This window comes from Seriola lalandi, unplaced genomic scaffold (assembly GCF_002814215.2).
Source record: "Seriola lalandi dorsalis isolate HSWRI2012SDOR001 ecotype SW California unplaced genomic scaffold, Sedor1 jcf7180002052652, whole genome shotgun sequence".
Taxonomy (NCBI): domain Eukaryota; kingdom Metazoa; phylum Chordata; class Actinopteri; order Carangiformes; family Carangidae; genus Seriola; species Seriola lalandi.
Window position 1 is genome coordinate 328,596 of NW_019523205.1, and position 19,428 is coordinate 348,023.

At 38.9% G+C, this 19,428-nt stretch overlaps 2 protein-coding genes across 2 annotated transcripts in view; one reads left to right on the forward strand and one right to left on the reverse strand.

Annotated features, from left to right (window-relative positions):
* The window catches only part of gap43 (growth associated protein 43), a 13,237-nt gene extending 11,918 nt beyond the window's left edge, over window positions 1–1,319 (forward strand). The window contains exon 3 of the mRNA XM_023400572.2: window positions 25–1,319. Within this exon, the coding sequence (XP_023256340.1) occupies window positions 25–104 (80 nt within the window). The 3' untranslated portion in view covers window positions 105–1,319. The remainder of the gene's footprint in view (window positions 1–24) is intronic.
* A 1,831-nt stretch (window positions 1,320–3,150) lies between these two features.
* On the reverse strand, window positions 3,151–18,682 carry lsamp (limbic system associated membrane protein). The gene is made up of 4 exons (XM_023400538.2): window positions 18,554–18,682; window positions 17,298–17,418; window positions 8,380–8,528; window positions 3,151–7,261 (listed from the first exon to the last, which is right to left on the reverse strand). The coding sequence occupies exons 1-4, from the start codon at window positions 18,639–18,641 to the stop codon at window positions 7,164–7,166; spliced, it is 456 nt and encodes a 151-aa protein (XP_023256306.2). The 5' UTR covers window positions 18,642–18,682; the 3' UTR covers window positions 3,151–7,163.
* Between the last annotated feature and the right edge of the window lie 746 nt (window positions 18,683–19,428).

Consider the following 19,428-nt stretch of genomic DNA (forward strand, 5'->3'; position numbering starts at 1 on the left):
ACCCTATTCCCTCCCTCCACTCAGATGCTGCAGAGGAGTCTAAAGAAGAGGAGGCCACCCCAGCAGATGGAGCGGCAGAGGCCACCGAGTCCAAGGATGACTAAAGCAAAGTCTAACCTAAAGAAAGCAGAATTAAGAGTATGAAGAATAACACAAAATCAAAAATCTAAAAAGGTTGCTCTTTGCCTTCCCAATGTGAAGGCAGTCCGTTTCTATTTGTTTGTCATTTTTTGTGTGGCAATGATTTTCTCATGTTGGGGGAGTTTCCAGCGTGAAGTTTTTTGGCTCAAGCTAATACTATGAGGAAGTGATGATGATGATGATGATGACGATGATGATGATGATGATGATGATGATGATGTTGTTGATGATTATGATGATGATGATGTTGATGAGAAGGAGGATTTGATTCGGTACATCTTCACTATTTAATGTAAGTGAAATAATGGTGGAGTGAATGCTCCCAACTGGATATTTACACATTTAAAATGCATTGCCAGTGCAACATCCTTAATTTGCATTGCAATGCACTTTCTTTGACACATTTTCCAAATAAAGTCCGTTCTGCAAATGCACGCACAAAAACAAACTGGTTTTGAAATGCAATTATAGTTTTCGACACGGTACAGGTGTATTGAGAACACAACAAAATAGGTAATGTATTGTCACATTGGATGGAAAATAGAATGTATAATTAAATGTGTGACATTTCCAGTTGGGCAGCTTTATCCTCAATTCAAAAACCACATATAGGACAAGACTATCACTCTCTCTCTATTCTGCTTGAGTCATTCAAGCTTGGTTTACACCCCTTTTACAAACTCTCTGTTTACCCACATTTACAGTAAAGGACCTGTTGCCATTTGAATGACATGATCATATAATAAACTATAGAAATCAGCTATAGTATTGATGTAACTGGCTCTTATATGACGATTTGTGTTCTGCCAAACCAAACATGAGAACAGTAGCATGAACCATCGAACCAGATGCATGATGGGAACTCTCCCTCTGAGAGGAACTTTTTCGCAGTCACAAAAACTTAAGAGGTGTGGCGGCTTCTTTTTGATGTCTTTGGTGTTGTTATGACAGTTTATATGAATTGGAAAATTACTCTTGCACTGATGTTACAAAAAAAAAAGAAGAAAAATCAAACAAATGAGCAAACAAAAAATACTTTTCCTATGTTCCAGTGAGTGCAATGTCCAGTTTCAACCTTATCAAGGAGTTCAAACTTGTGAGAAAAAAATATGAAAAAATAAAAATGGTTTCAATGTCTGTTTTCAAAATAAAGCAAATGTGCCAATTACCATCATAAACTGTGGAGTTTGTCTAAAGCTGTGTTGAAACCTCATTCCAGGGTGGCCAGTGGTCTAATGGTTTAGTCGCATATCACAAATAACACATAAATGCAACATCCACAGTCAATGATCAAATAAGGGCAAAATACCAATACATAAACCTTAAAAACCTCCAGTGTTTGTTTTGTAAAAAACAGTTTGGGAGATCTGACTGTAAACTCAACAAATGTGTGTAGCAGTGTCCCATGGCGCCATCTAATTGGTTACACACCATAAGTAAAAGCCTATCACGCTGAAGGCTGCTGTCTACACACACGTTAATGGGCGGAGCTGTGTGTCAAAGGCAGCAGACATCATGAAGTTTTAATAAACATCACAATCCTGTACACTGAAGTTACAACAACACCACACTCTGATGAACAAGTTCATCTGTTGATCCAAGACACATAAATGTGTTACATTTTAAAAGAGGAGGGGTAAAACATGTTATATGGTGATAATAGTAATTTATGATAAAACTGTTAAAATCTGAGCATCTTTAGGCTGCCAGGTGAATCAGTTCAGCACCGAAATCCACCAATTAATCCCAGCCAGGCACTATACAGCCTGTGCATACAACTGATAATTACTAATATACACTCAGTCGTCAATTTATTAGGAACATGTAGCTAAAACTGATGTAGTCTAATACAACAGTCATGTTGTAAAACCTCCTGCATGAAAGTTATAATCAGTTTTTATTAAAATAGTTTTAGACGCTTGTTGGTTCAACGTATCATTTTGGAGGATGTAGTGTTTGAAGCTGTATTACATTATACAGAGAGGTGTTTCTGTTATTTACCCTATCTTCAATTATATAAATGGGATGTACAAAATAATAGAAACACCTGGAGAGTCCTTATGGAGCAGTAGTTTTGTGTTGGAATATCAGTTCCAAATATTGGAAGTAGCATGGTTCAGTGAAAATGTAATAAATAATAATAACCCCAAGGTAACATTAACATAAATACCAACTTCAGTCTTGGAAAATTTGTATGACCTTTATGCTAATGAAGCTAGTTTGCTGAACATGCAAGTCTTGGAATGAGGATTAGGTTTCTGAAAAGTTTGTTTTATCGGCCTCTTCCCGCTGAGTCAGACACTCTCCCGTGCCTTCCTGTCCTGTCTTACTCTTATCTAGTTTTATCAAGTTTTTACCCTCTAGTTTCAAATTTTCCTTTTCAAATCCCTCCATTTCAAGGACTTTCTTTCACCTTTTTGTGCAACAAAAGTCAAAAGAGTACGCTGGTTTTTACCCCATCTCTTTGAATAATAACATCCACTATAGTCGATATATGTAATACATAAGATAAAACCTACTTTCAGCCACTGAGCAGCCCCAACAGTTCCAGATTAGATATTTTACTCTCAAAGCTGTTCCAGGACATTGTGAGGGTTCCTCATTTGCTTTCCTGGCCCACATTTTCCCAGCTGGCACTGTGGTTTGAGCCAGAAACTGTGCAGCAACAGGCTTGATTTTCTAACCGCTAACACTGCTACAATCCCCTGTTCATATTCAGACTCAGAGGCTAACAGTGATGCAGAATAATGTGTTTGTGTCCTCATTTTTCCAAATGCCACAACACAGCAAGGGCATAGCTTGGTGTGTTATGACATCTGGTGGACAAACCTTTTACTGCAGCTGTTCCCATGACAGCGGAATAATGAGCCTGGGCCATATTGTCGTTAATGGCGGTGGTGGCAACACCCGTCTTACCTTTCATCTTTGGCACAAAAGAGTGTAACTTGAGCGTTTCCTTGGTGATGAGCTGAATGTCACACTTTCTGAGAAAAAAAAAATTCTTCCAGGGACATTTATAACAATACATATTTTATTTGCATGTTACATGGTGATAAACACAACAGTGCCATTAAGTTTCTGTGTGTTCCAAGCTATCTCCAAAAAGAAAGAAAAAAAAAAAAAACAGCTTACTTGCCCCAACATCTCAAGTCACATTCAAATACAGAACACTGAATTCAAACAACTTTATTTTGCGTTATGAACATTTTCTCATATACCTTTTATTACATGTCATTTTTTTAGAAACTGATTGCAATTACCTTATGCCGTAATAAAATAAAATAAAACAGAAAAAAAGAGACCAGGACATTGCTATGTCATAATCCATGATTGAATCTTAATTTCCCAAGACAAAGGGAAGGGAAGTACAAACATGATAGTTACATTTGCTGTTTAAATTTTTAAATGTTGAGTTGTATAAACATGATCTTATGGATCTGCTGACTTTACAACATTCTACTGTAGAAACATCATACTGTATATACACACAAAGGAGGAAAAGGAAAAAAAAAGAATCTAAACTTAAAATTGAGGGTTACCACTGTAACCATATAGCTCGGTGGAAAGTTGAAAGCTAGCTGTCCGGCCAACTCATCATGTACCTCATGCCTCATGTATGTATGTAACTCCTCAGGTAGGTTAATAAGAATGAACAGAATCTTATGAGCACACACGCGCACATACATAAGCCAGTTTTGTACAGTGAAGCGATGATGATGTTTTGAGGCAATGGTCAATAGCAAACCTAAAGCTTGTATCTACAGTCTTCAGTAGATATCCAGGTCTGTCTACAGGGGGTTGGTGCTGTGTCCATAGGCTGGCTGTTGGTCTTTATCAGCAATGGAAATACACTATTTCATATTCATTTTCTGCTTTATGGATAAGACAGAGCTCCATGGCTTTTGTTTAAGTGGTCTTTGTTCGTTAGTCAGTGCTTGTTGGCTGATTTTAACCTGCATGGAAAACTTGGTCACCCACATTGGTGAGGTTTGCCTCCTATGCAAATCACCTGGATGGTATGAATGTTTAAACAATGAATGACAGTCAATATACTGTCCTTTAAAGTCTCTTGATGCACTGATTCCTACCCATCATTCATCCCAAGCAGTTTAAAATAAATGCTGAGCACAATTTGAAGATATTTGAACCTGCTCTGGTCGTCTGTTGATTCCTCTCGCAAAAAAGCACAATTGAGTTTGTCTGAGTGTCCGCCCAAGGCCAGCCTTGCTCTGCCCTGAGATTTTTTTTTGTTTTTTGTTTTTTTTATTTTTTTATTTAATGCGACAGAAAGTGAGACAGACAGACTTACTGGAATAGACATGTAGCACAGACTGCTCTCATGCAAACTGATCATGAAGAATTTTGCCACAGTTTCCACGTCATTCACTTCTTACTACAGTAAAATGGCTGCTGCTGATAAACTAGCATCCTCAAGTATGGGTTAGTAAAGTGGCTAAAAAGCAATTAGGAAAGCCTGCAGAAATACCAGTGTAGTACAAAAACATTAGGAGTCAAGTTAATCCACATTAAAGTGGCTACACCAGAGTTACTTGTTCAGTTGTAAAAAAATAAACAAAAACGCGTGCGTAAGATGATGAAAGCATAAAAACAAGCAGCTTTCTTTCACTTCCTTGACTGATTTACTGATAGAGACGATAGAAATGTTGTTTCAACTGTTTAAATGCTTCAGTTTTTGGTTGAAATTTTGGCCTGTTTCAGTCTCTGTACAGCTCTGCATCTACAGTTTCACCTACATGAAAATTAGACCGGATCAGATGGCATTACCAACACTACAATGTCACACCGCCATGGCCTCAGAAGCATTTACAATGAAAACACCGGGAACAAGTCTTTTAATGTGCGATGACAAGGATGACAGTAATTACACGTGTGTTTTACAGTACTAGAGCTATCTCGGCTGTTAGAAGAGCGGAGATGTGAACACACATCCAGTCGTGGAGCTGAGCTGGGCGCCGGTGTCCATATGCTATTAGTCACCTTACAGTAGGTCAAAATAAATGGCAAAAAAGGCAGTTTCTGCAATTCTCATCACAACAGCAATGACCTTTCAGCTGTTTCCTGAAAGAATTGCACTGCTTGAAAGGTCTTCTTCTTGTGAGTTTTACAAAATATTAACTCTATGGTGTGAAGAGAAAATTAGCTGTAGGACATGTAATGTAATGGTATTATTTTGTTAAGGAGGCATCAGTACAGTGGCCTTGAAGGCCATTGAGGGGAACAAGCAGAGTTTGCTTTCTTTGCTGCTCTCATATTAAATACCTGGTATATGGACAAGCATTGTAAGCTAAACATAATATTCCATTCCCTATTACATCATGTAAGCCAGCACTTGTATCATCTCAAGGATAGGTACAATAATAACTGCACAAAACTTATGCTAGACCTTTTTTTCTTTTTTTTTTAAACATCATTGTGTAATGGGCTTCAGTTCACATGATAGAACGGGTTTGCCAGTTCAAGAGATCTGCAAGTTATCCATCCTCAACAAAATTATATCCTATTCAGAAACATGGAAACATAAAATTTGCCATTTCATATAGTCTAAGGACATTGGATTCAAGTATATATACACACACAACTAAAATGAATGAGGTAAAGACAGAAAAAATAACCTCAATATCAATATATTATGAATTTTTCTGTATCATTTCATATTAAAACACACATACTTCTTTGAAAGAGAAAAACTAAAAAGTGAGTCATTCATTGGTGTCATACTTTTTTATCCAAATTCCAGCAGTATAGAAGAATGATCCTAAAACTTATAAACTAAAAGCAAACACTGTTTTGTAGGACAGTATATGTAGCCGAACACGGTGCAGCCTGCCTGCGGAGCAGAGACACACTGCACAGTACGGTTGGTTGGTCATCAGACGAGCAACATACACCGCAACAATCTTCTCTGTTTCCAGTTGTTACAGCGGCAGAACACGTTTGTCTTATCATAGAGAAATACAAAATTTTTACTATTTACAGTACGCGTCGTTATAACCTACTGTGTTTCTATTTTAAGAGAGAGAGTCCTGCTGCAAAAAGAAAAGAGGGATTCTTTTGGAATAAAGGCGAGTGGTTGTAAAGCCACTGAAGATGGATGTAGACATCCATCCCCAGATTAACTTATTTCCTCAGGTGTGCGCTCTGCATTGGTTTAGCTCAGTTAGGATCAAGTCAATTCTATTCACTGCAACCTCGGTTTCTGGGCTGGACGGCAACAACCCAAGTGACTGCTGCATCTAGAAACAATGCCACTGATTAGAGAGATACCCTGCTAATGCTTTATATATATGAGTTTCAGTCTAATAGCATCAGATTATGGTCGTACAGACTTTTAATATCAAGCTTTAATCTCATTACACAATCAGCTGCTGTGTTCTCCCTTTGATTTCTGTATGTGTTAGTTTCAAATCTACAGTATATTGTATGTATATTTGGCAGATACTTTGCATGTTGCTCATTAATGCACTGGTTAAACACTCGGTTAGATCTACAATTTAAGTTAACATAATGGGAGTAAGAAGAAACATATCTCATGTCTTTAGTACTTCTAGAGACAAATGATTGTTGGCATCCCTGTGAGCAGGGTGCCTCTGCTTTCATTCCCGTGAAGACAAAAATATGACGAATCCTGAACCCGATCCACACCCCCAAAAGACAAGATATAGCAGAAACAAAGAAGTGCATATGAATTAAAAAGAGCAATGCATTTCTTTAAAAGAGAACTGTTTGCTTGTTCTGTCCTTCATTTCACTGTTTTTTTATTTTGTTGTTGTTCGTCTTACATTTTTACTCATAACCCATCGCTTTTAGTTATATCTGTAAGCAGTGCTCGTGAGCACGTAAGGTTTTCGTATCATGATGCAAACAGTCTGGAAGGGTGGTAAAGTAGGTAATAAGGTAGCAATAAGGATGTCGGTGAGTCGGAGACAAGGAGGAGGAGGTGGAGGAGGAAGAAAGGCCAGAAGGGGAGAGGGAGGAGGAGGAGGAGGAGGGAGACAGTGGTATTAACACTTGAAGAAAAGGCAGGCGAAGGAGGCCAGCAGGAGCCACAGTGATTGAGATACACAGGCAGCACCGTTGATATCACGGCCTGTCCCGGGTCCTACACACAGAGAGAGAGAGAGAGAGAGAGAGAGAGAGAGAGAGAGAGAGAGAGAGAGAGAGAGGAGTGTTAATGTAGGAGACAGAGTGACTACCAGAGAGCTCACTCTATTCTCTATAACTATTGCCACTATTTTGATTTAAAAAAGGAAAAAACATGACAAATATATCGATATCCACCATTTTGGTTTTCATTCACAAAGGTAATTTTAATGTTTTTAAAGGTAGTTTAAGAAAGAATGGCACCAAAAAATTCTCTTGGTTGACAAAGCTCGAAAATTGACAGTGATACCACTAACAAATGAGTTCTTCTGGTGCTATAAATTTTATACATATTTGCATTTGAGTTTGTAAAAACATAAAATATGATGTGTTTAAATGAGCTGTAGCCTGTCCGAGTTTGTAAGTGACTACAGGCTTGTTTAGTGCCATCTGGTGGCCATGCTGTACGGCTGACTCTGTTTCTGTGATTGCAGCTCGTGCATAATCCACGCCACTGTAGAAATAAAAAAGTCAAAATGAACATTAAGTCAGTGGAGAGAGAACTGTGGTTGCAGTACTCCTCATAGGTTCAGACCTTCAAACATGTTGCAGTTCTGGTCGAACCCCAACCAGCAATGCTTTGTCTTGGAGACCAAGCTTCATTTGGTCTCTCGCTCTGTGTGTGTGTGTGTGTGTGTGTGTGTGTGTGTGTGTGTGTGTGTGGTAGATATGATGTTGAATCTGTATGAGCTGATAATGAAACAGCAGTAGGTGCTGGAAATGTTTTGGTGAACTTTAAAGTGCCCGGTATTGGACATTTTAAGTGTTGGCAGAAACATAATGACACCTTTCATATCTGAATTCAGCCACAACAAGCCATGTGAGATATATGATCACTGGTCTTTATTGTGTATGATGCTGCTGTTTGTGTGCCAAATACAGATGGAGTGGAAACCACTGGCTCAAACTAGCTCTGTGTTTGTGGAAACACAGAGTTGTGTTGTTAAGAATAAAACACTCCTCAGAGGTGTCATAGTAATAGCTGTTCATAGCTGTGTATTTTTTAAAATAAAATAACTAATATCTTCCATTTTGGATTCAAACTGTAAAGCAATTGGCTGTAGTGGCCATACTCACTATAGAGGAAAAGGCTGGCATTCTGGACGCCCAGCCGGTTCGAGGCCACACAGGTATAGTTCCCATAATCCTCTTCGGTGACATTGGCAATCATGAGAACAGTGGTAGTGCCAAGAATTTGGATATTGATGCCTTGGGTATTGGACAGCCTGGAGAGGAGAGACACACAGATGTGAGGCCATTTTAAATGAAATGTAAAGTAATGACACTTAGAGGATTTGAAGCTAGAGGGAAGTTAGTGACATTTCAGGAAACATAATAAATACAATACAATACAACATAAGGAAAAGTTCACTAAAGTTGAATTAGCTAACAAAATTTTTACCAAAAGAAAATACACACTTTTAGTGTTTTAAAAAAATTCCTGATAACCTACTTGTGGTTTAAAAATAGACTTGATAATCAGCTTTACAGCAACATGGCCCTTGTGTGGCATGTGGTTGTCAGGATTCAGCTATTTTCTGAATGTGGTGTTATGTTCTGGAGGCACAATGTGCTGCTTCATAGAGTGATCTCTGTGAATCCCCTCACAAAATGATTTTGTCAGTACCGCACATTTCTGTTAAATTTGTTCATGAATAAATTATATTTTATTCAATTTAGTTTTAATGTGACTGTTTCTGCACACTTACTACTACACGCTGAAGGCCAAGTAGTGGAACTTTGGAGACAGCCAGATCCATATACTAACAAATCAATAACAGACCTTAATAACACAGCCCCAAAGATGAATAAAAACCTCACAACAATTTTAACAGAAATGCCAGTATTTACTGTGTGTGGGCTCAGGTATTCAGATAAATAATAACATTAATCATATCCCATAAGGAGTTGTTGCTTTTGTGCTGGCAGTCACTTTGCAATAGCAGGGGTCAGTGTCATTTCAGTGAACTTTATGAGAGTAGATGTTGTGATTGTTAAAGAGGGGAGATGCCCTTCTCATTTTGAACCAAACCTTTTTTTTTTTTTTTCATTACAACACAATGCTGCATTTACCAGAGAGCCATCCAATTATGTGGCCAGAAAAGAAAAACGAGATGACATTTAGACTTTCCTTTAGGGTTTGCAGAAATGTAACAACTTATAAACATGTCAAAACAAGACATAAACATTCCTCAGGAAATATTTCTGTGTGGATATTTACTGTAAGTTCTTCCTCTGGTTCAACAATTCAAAATGTCATTGTTCTATTTTGTTTCAACAAATTACTTTGTCGTCTTTTGTTTCCATCAGACAAACAGGATCATTGTCATCCTGTTTTGGGATAAAAGATTAGTATGCTGCTAAAGTCCAATTCTGCACTTCTGGGTGCCTTAATGACCACCAAACTTCTGACAATCAATTATGTCAACCTTGAACCTCTTTCACAGCAAATTAATCAATACAGTTTGCTGACTCAGACTGTATACCTCGCTGATGAAGTGCTCCTTACATCATCGCAACCAAATAAAACTCTTTTAATAACACGGTGCACATACTGGATTCTGTTTGTTCTGGGCTGATTGAGCCCTTTCGTATCATGAATGAGGTGAAGTTCATTTAAGGCGCCTCAACTTAATCCTGCTTAAGTCTGGGTAATGTGGTAATCGGAATTTGAGCAGGGTAGCGAGAAGTTTATGCTGACACATACTTAGCTGATAGAAAGTATTAACATAAAAAGGAGAATGCACATCATGGCACAGCATAATTTGGCTCAGTGGGGAGTGGGGAAGTTGATAAAGTGCTGAGGTCCTTCCCATAGGGACACCTTGGGAACAGTGGCAATGTGTGTGTGTGTGTGTTTGTGTGTATGTGTGTGTGTGTGTGTGTGTGTGTGTGTGCTACAGCAGTGTCCCCACTCCGTCTAAAAGCAAACCCCCACCCTACAACGATAAGGCCAGCAGCAGATATATTCTCCAGTGTGTCTTCATGAGAAGTGACTGCACTATTAAAAAGGACTGCCTGCCCACAGAGCATGCTGAGAGACCCCGATAATACACAAGCACTACAGGGAGCTGAAAGCAAACAGCTAGTTTTACTATAGATTATAGTGCATGATTGTAATGCAGCAGCAGGGGGAAAAAAAACTGACCTAAAAAAGGTCAAAGCAGACAAAACTATCTTTTGTTTTCACAGTGAAGGTTTGTGGTCGGCTTTATTTGCACACAGGCCGTGAGTTTGGATGCCCAGCAGCAGAAAAACTGGAAAGTAAAGAGCAGCAAACTGGATCTTTAGCCCCCAAAGTGTGGATCCTTTTTATATTAGCATTTATTGAGCTCAACATTTCTGCTGCCCATTTTAACTTTTAATATGTTGGCACACGCAGATCGGCAGCTTGCAACTTCCCTCACTTTTGATTTCAAGTTCATCGTCAAATATGCCTGTGTCTGTGCCAGCTTCTTCATCTGGCATAATAGACTGGAATACATTATCGGAAAAGTTGGCAGAAATGTGCATTTCTACCTTTTTTTGGAGCAGAGTGTTATATACTTGAAATCCATCCCCCGCAGACAGAGGGCAGCAGTGCACTACTGGCTAACTCCGGTCATCATTTCTCGATGCACAAAGCCACTCTGCCACATTAAACCCTGGATTGAAATGATTTGACCCCTCTATTTGGCAGAGGGCATGCAGTGTGTGCGCAGGTCTGCGGTGGCAGGCCGGCAGAGATGAAAGACCAGAGCAAATCATCAGATGGACAGATTTGATTCTGTAGCGTGTGGGAGCATCTAAAGTAGGTTATCACTGCCAGAGAAAGTGACAGGCCTGTTATGATTCAAGACGGATGATAAATGAAATCAAGTGGAGAGTCCTGCTGAGACTTGTAACCCAGAGATGATTGAAAACGGTCCAGTAGCTGTGACAGCTATGTATCAGCTGACAAAACAACAAACATATCTGTCTGTTACGTTGGCTGACGGCTCATTTTGGATTTCTCATGTTATAAACATGGATGGAGTGATTTACTGCACAAGGAGCAGGAGAGACACTCTGCTTTCAAAGATGCGTTTGCAGATAGACTGCAGCAGTTGATTCTACAGTCAGATGTCAGGGTTAACATTATAGAATCGTTTGATTTACAGTTTGATCCAATTTCCTCCCTACACAGCCAGTTAGAAGAGACAAAAAGAGCAGGGAGGGTCCTGACAGCCAGGCAGTTACAGTGATCTGTTATGAACTATTGGCCAGCTGCTTTAAGATCATGATGGATCAGTCTACTGAGGGTAATTAGGTCTCTAAGTGCTGCAGAGTCTCTCAGATCCTGGTGGAGTCAGAGATGCTGTGAAGTTAAGTTTCAGAGCATCAGAGGTGCATTTGATCACCTGAGGAGGTGCATGTTTTCATGTGGATATTAAGACCGACAGAAGATGGATGTGAATAAGGTTAGGTGAGGCGTCTCTACTCACAGGAGTGGAGAGAAAAGCGAGCTCTGTAGCCAAGTTTGTGTTCACCAGCTTGTGCCATGCGGTTTGTTTGAAGTATGGAGTGTTTACTTCAGTTTGGTTTATTTGGGCAGGTGAGAGCAACGCTTTTTAAACTTGGCATTAGATAACTGGCCCAAAAATATGGGCTCAAATGAGGGTCAAAATGTTTTTTTAACTTGTAAAGTTATGTTCACAAATAATAAATTCCAAAGTCTGTAGTTGTAAATCAACCTTCGAAAACTTGTAAAATAAATCTGCAGGTGATATTCTGCTTTGTACATGTGTAGAAAAGATTTGTATTTGAAAAAAAAAGAATGTGAATAAAAACTATGAACAAACAACATCAGTCGTGAGGTTACACAAAGACATTGTGAAGAAGAAGTGGTTTTGTGGAGTTCTCTGTGTAGATCAAAGCAGAAAAACCTCCTGTAAAGCTCAGCACTCACATCACACCCACATTGTGTGTGACACTCAAGTTACAAGTATGAATTCTGACCCTGTTTTTACTCTTGAATCTGACTGGACAATAACGCCGTCATCCATCTTGCAAATCTACTCCACCTTTTGGATCTCTAGCGGAGATGAAGGCAACAGAGCCAGCTGCCTTCTGACTGGACTCTTTGGACGCTTTGTGACTGAACTGTTATTATGCAATCAGATTCAGGTGTAATAACAGCGTCAAAATACTTGTAACTTCTGCATCACTCACAGTGTGCTGAGTTTTTCACAGTCTATATTTGCTGCTTTGTATCTGTACACAGATGTTCCCAGAAGCACTTCCTTTTTTTCACAGTGTCTCTGTGTGACTTCACCACTGATATCATTTGTTCACAGTTTTAATTAATGTAATTAAAGTTTTAATTCATGGTCTCCCTCTTTTTTTATGAATACAAACTTTTTCTCTACACATGATACAAATTTGAATTTCATGAAAATTTATTTGACAGGTTTTTAAAGGTTAGCTTGATGAACTTTGGAATTATTTGTGAACATCCATTTACAAGCTTAAAATCTTTTTGATGCTAATTTGAGCCAATACAAAAATGTGTGTCTGTGTCCTCTTCCAAGAGAGCTACAGTGTAGTTTGGTTGGTGTAGCATAATGAGCAGGTTTGGACTGAGAGCCAAGATTCATTTTGAAATTGTATTCTTGTCACTCTATTAATAAAATGTAACATACTGTGTTTAAGCTACAGCAATTGTTTTCAACAAATCTGAAACAAAAGATATTAAAAGTATTAAAAGAGATTAAGAAAAAACAATGAACCAATGTCAAATACAGTGAGACTATTATTTTACTAAAATAATCCTGCATCTGAAGGGTATCAGTAATTAAAATATTTGTTTGTCAAATACAGTTTAGGGATTAAAGAAGGTTTAATACAACGAGGGAGCAAAGCTGATCAGAAAACTTAACTGCACTTCTAAGAATGCAGAAATCATTAAAGTATGTTTAAGATTGAAATAATGAGAGGTGACGATCCAAATCCATCCATCATCAGTCCCTCGTCTCCTCACTTTTCATGTGTTTTTACTCGTGGGGAATTTTAAAATTTTTCAGTTATTAGTGCAGGTATAAGCTGTAAGGGTGCAGTCACACCTTTGGTTAGTTTCTTTTTTTCGTGTAAAAAGGAAAGGAAGCAAAGGAAATCGCTTCGACTAATTTACTGTAAAAATGATAACCTGGGCTTGTTCTCTTAAAAAAACATGAGCTGAGTTCAGGTTTGATTCAGTTGTGATGTCACAGCTAATGAGGATGAAAATTGAGAAAAGTTCTAGCAAATCAAAATGTGCCAGAGGTCCAGTTGACCACAGAGTACAACTGAACTAAACCCACTAAACACTGTCTGTCAAGCTTTGTATTTGTCCACATGTCCAGGCGCTGTGCATTGTTCTCTCATAAGAAAGTTTGGAGGGTATTTTTTTTCTTTCCGAAACCAAAAACACATAAGCACAAGTTTAAGGAATAGATAGGGCTAAATAACAGGTCAATTGCAATTGTTAGCACGTTTGGCTAACTAGCTTCGTACATACAGTAGTTACCAAGCATCACTTCCAAGGCTGCGGAGTGCAACATAACATGACTACATCGGTTTGTGGGGTTACAGGTTACGTTAAAAAAAAAAAACCTTCACAGCTACAGTTGCACATCCAGTGTGTAGTAGCCTATTACCCCACTGTGTGGAGGCTGACACTGGGGTTCAGGGTAATGTTAGTCGGTCTGTTCTGCTCCTAATTGGCTTTGGGGAAGTTTACACTCCAGCAATGATACTCTCTGCCAAACACATGTACACGTTAAAAGTGAAACCGTATACTGACTGAAAATAATGAATGAGTTTAAGTAAATAATAATATAACAATAATAAGTGAGTTAATCAGCCAAACATGGTCATATTAGTAGTAAGTCTCACCCTACATTTTCCTTATCTTTACTTAAAATACTAGGACGATAGGATGATATTTATTTTTATGTCTTCAACATGCTCATTCAGTTTTACGATGCTCACTGAGGGCTGAAATCATCAATCCCTGCTGATGTGAATCACATTGTTCAGTTTGGTTCAAACATTCATAGTCCCAAACTATGTATTTAGCTGCTGAGCTGCTACAACACTGTCCAAAGGCACTTCAGTACATAGAACAATAAGTAAATGCATCAGCATCCATGTGGCTGCAAAAGTCAGTGCTGATTCTGTCTTCAGTTCAGTAGTATGTCCAGTCTGCTGCTGGTCCAAGTGCAGTTCAGGAAAAAACTAGTACTGCACATAAGATAAGTAAAGGAAGGAAGGAAAGTCATCATTTACAACAGAGATATCACATCTTTAGCTGTCTTTTAATTTGCTTTTAACAAGAAAGCAATATATGTGAATCACAGCTAACAACAAAGCTCTCAGCCAACAGTGAGAGGTTGTATGTAGCCATCAACACATATTTAACACCCCTTTCACAGGGTTCTTATCTTAAAATGTGTCCGGAGAAAACAGTAAAAAGTGAGTCAGAAACTTTGTGTTCAACCAACTCATGGTCTAATGTTATCTAAGTAGTTAAAAGAGATAAAATAGCAGTAAAAGATGTCAGCAAAATCAATACTTGCCATCTAGAGATGAGAAGACAGCTTTTATCTTCCTGTGTTGAAATAAAAAACCCATGGTTTCAAAAATGACTAAGAATTTTCTGTGGTAAATCTGGCACTGTGTGTATGTGTTGTGCAAGAATCGAAAGCTTGAAAGCAACTGAAATCGAAATGCAGCCATAACTAGCATGTTGTCATTGTGAGTTAAATGTAGATTTCAGGGTGTCCATAATATGACAATCTGTGTGCTGATGAGGTTGAACTTATTTAGAGGGAAACGAGCGCAGGAGCAAGACCCCACCTAAACAATCAGGTAAATAAGACACAACGGGCTAGGGGTTCTTTGGGAGGGGATCTATAAAATTAACTGGCCAAGCAGAGACAAATGATATTATTATGGTGCATAAACATCATCATCCAAGGAGAAAGTGCACTGGCACAGAGGAAGAGGAGGGGTGGGGGAATTGGGGGGGCATGAACTGGCACATAGCCAAAATCCTCCAGGGGACAAAACAACTGAGATAGATGGAGTTTGGAAACAACAGATAATGCAAAAATATTTCAACAACCATAAATCTTTCTTTTCAAGCACTGTGATAGGCCTATTACTTTAGAGACCATATCTGTGATAACACTTGTGACTCTCCTCCCATATTTTTCTCTCAATCTTCGGTGAACTTTTACTGCTGTAGCTTGGGCGCGAGTGAAATTGCAGATCACATTGCTGTGCATGTGCAATTTTCTTATCATTAGCTTTTTTTTTCCCATTCAACCCCCTCGAGTCCCAGAATGACTCAGGTGGTGAGTTTGCTGCGGAACAGGGAAGCTCTCTGGGTATCAGATGACAAGTGTTGAAATGGAGGCACTGGGTTGTCATTGCTGTTGGATGTCATTACACTTCAATCCTCTTAAAGTGTTTTCCAGATACATGCATGACACTTAAATTGATAGCTTTCCAATGAACATCTGTGTCTGACCGCGCAATTTGCAATTTCACAGGAGACAGTACAGGTGCGGGAAGCCTGATTCCCATTTCAGCGGAATTACTTGTGGTATAAGAAAAGGATTACTGAGATTTTCAGTGACTACAGTATCTAAATTGCATGCAGAAGAATGTCCAATCTATTTTACTTTTTCTCTTTTCGAAAGAATATAACACAATGCACCGCTGTCTTATGCAGTAATGTTCAATTAACCATGGAATAACAGACCAGTGAGTGATTAAGTGGGTGATTAGTCTTTATCAAACTACACAGATGATGTCATCAAATTAACACTGGGCTGGGACAATGGGACCACAGTGAGGGCAGATTTGACAAGGGAATCAAAGAGATCCTTTATAACCACTTGGTAAAATGACACAGAGCATGTCTGGTGCAGAGAATAAAGTGATGAAGCTGCTGCCACATTTGGGAGATGAAGGGGAATCATCTCAGGAGAAATCATGCAGAAGGCGTCTGACCTGGGCTAGTCTCTGAAAAACCGCAGGCAGGACCTCAGTGCAGTATGGAGACAACTCAAGAGATGAATGCTCATATTCACCAAAGGCGTGAATATTGGGAACAGCGTTCAATAGGATTTTTAATTTAGAAAGCAATGCTATTCATTACCCGTGTTCATAACAGTGAGCAGGAAAGCCTCTTTACAGCTGCCATGCTCGTGCCCAAGTAACTTCAATGTAAATCTCATTATTTAGCCCCATTATTTAATTTGCAGTGGCAGCAACATAAATCACGTTTGCTCCTTTGCCTCGAGGCGAGTCAGGTCGGGTCAAGTAAAAGTTATTTCTGCAATCTTTCATCACACACACATCACCAGCAGTGCTTTCTAGCTGTAACTAATTATCAATCATCACAAATTATGTTTCAGTACAGAAAGGAAAGGAACACCGGAAAGTGCACAATAAGCTCTAGTGCTAAACACGGTACAGTAAAAACTTTCCCAAACTGCTGTTGTGATGTGTAGACAGTAGAGCCTTTCAACATGCTGTGAAGGCTTTTCACAAAGACTTTGCTGTTTCCAGTGATTCGACATAGGCCTATACAGGAGAGGTATTCCAGCTTGGAAGCATTATAAAGGGGAGCATTACGGTAATGAAGAGGCGTCAGTGGGTTCTAGCCATCGTGGATCAGTCTTACAGTTGATATGGTTGTTTGTGATACAGGAGGCTAATGGCTTGTGCTGTATTTAACAGATTGTTTAATGGCTGAATACAGCTCATGTATTTTAGCTCACTCTCTTAGTGCTTGTTTGGGCTAAAGCATTAAAAAATACACAGACTGAGTTTGCGAAATCATCATGAATCAGTGTGTTTTCCGGTTGATATATGATAATTGACCATCTCTCTGAGGCAACATCAGGTATGCAGTGTGTGGCTCTATACAGGAGTCTATTTGTGACATTGGTGTAGTGTAAATGTCTAAATGTGAGTTAGGTTTTTACCTTTTTTCATCTCTGTACCATTCAAACTCTGGTGTGGGCACAGCGGTGGCGTCACATTGCAGCGTCCCCATGCGGCCCACCTGAGTCTCTGAGCTCTGGGTTTTCTTTATTGTCGGAGGGTCTGCAGAGTCACACAGTGTTGAGATGAGTCACATCATAAAACTAATAACCAAACCAGCTCCCATGTACGATAAATATCAAGGCACATGCTGCTACTCTCCCTCCTCTCATTTGGCAAATATGTTTTCTTTCAGTTTCCTTTGAAATTCTTAGAATTTCCTTTTTCCTAAAAACTAAATTACTCTTATAATGTCCACTATGTCTGAATAGGATCACTGATATAAGCCTCAGCAAGAAGAAAAGCGCTTTCATACAATGACAAATGGTCTTTCTTGAATGCCACTGATAAAAGCAAACAAATAACAAATCAACAAATATCGTGGATGAGCTAAAGGAATTGAGAGTTTCTTCTTTGAGCTACATTTTACAGTGTAAAAGTTTATTTAATTATAGGCCACACAAGCCCCATAAATCAATGTCAGATAGATTTGGGGCTAAAAGTTAAAATTCATCAAGTTTAGTATAACATTTATCATATAGACATAATGATCTCAACAAACGTCACAATGGCCAGAAATATGTCCCATGGGGATTAATGCTCATTTTCCATTTAGGATTAAACACTAAGAAATGGTTTAATATAGAATTGTTTATCATTTAATTCTGGCTCTCAGACTTGGCTAAAGAACACTTTGGGCAAACAGCCATACATGATTTGTTCAGATCAAAGAGAAGTGTATAACTCCTCTGGGGAGGGAGTTGGTTTGTGATATCTCATGAGCTGCTCATCAGTCCTCAACAGCCAACGTATGTATTACAGTCATCAGATCCGAACATGGACCCCTGACAAGATGTAATTAGGTGATCTTGTTTTGAAATGTTAAGTGTCTCTTAAATGATGATATGGTATGAAAGATTACCATCGAAATGACAGTTGCAATCAAAGTCACAGATCTTTCTCTTTCTGCCTGGGTTCATCTTGAGAAGTCTGAAGGGTGCTCCAAAACTTTCAAGATACAGCCTTCCCCTTCCCATCGCACACTATACTCTGCATGTCTCTACCCTTAACTCCAGTCTTGACTTTTATGTGCTTTTATCTGTTGAGTGCATCATCTTGTGAAATGTCTAACACGAGACGTGGTGAGAATACTGATCAGTTTGGAATAGAGCGCACTCTGCGGTCGCCCATTACTTACAGTTGACAACCACATTGACGTATTTGACATCCGGCGTGGCGACGTCATTGCTGGCCTTGCATTCGTAACGCCCCGCTTGGTTTCGCATGATGCCTATAATGTCCAGGTACTCTTCTCCATCCAACGGCTCTGCTGCAGAGATAGAGACAAAAGGAGAGACGAAGAGAGAAAAAAGCAAATGGAAGAGAAGTTTAATGAATGAGATCCACTCCAGAGTAATAAAATCTTATATTTCAACTCTTTCAACATAGTTGTCCATTAGATATGGACAACTATGTTGGCTTTGGCTTTGCTTAGAATGCCCAACTATCAATGCATAAAGCTCACTAATTATCATACTTTCTTTGTGTAATCCTAATAGAAACGAAGTGTAAAATGGCAAGCAGTAGGTGGGTGAGTTATGTGCTTTACCGTTTCTTTGTCACAGTTTGGACAGCAAGAATCAGCATGGAGTCACATTTTTTACATTTCATTCATGATACTGTGAACATGTATTACTCCTTATTTGAGCAAACTCAGACTGACTTTTAGTACAAGCAGCTTCACACACACTCATACACTTTGGATGTTTTATATTTTTGTCCTCATGCTTTTATGTTTTGGCTGACATTGTTCCCAGTTTTCCACTCTGGTGCTATAGAAACTGGTATTTTATTTTTTTTTGCAGTTGAAGTGATAAATAACATAAAAAATTCTGCTTTGTCACAAGCACATGAGTAAATCTGGCTTCTGCTACTATTTTGCCACCTGCGTCAGTTGGCGTTTGGTTTGGCTGCCGTTGGACTGGAGGACACTGAGATACAATTATGGAAAGGAAACAAATGGCCAATCTTATTCAGATTTCAGATTCACTAAAAGCACAAGGTACAAGAAAG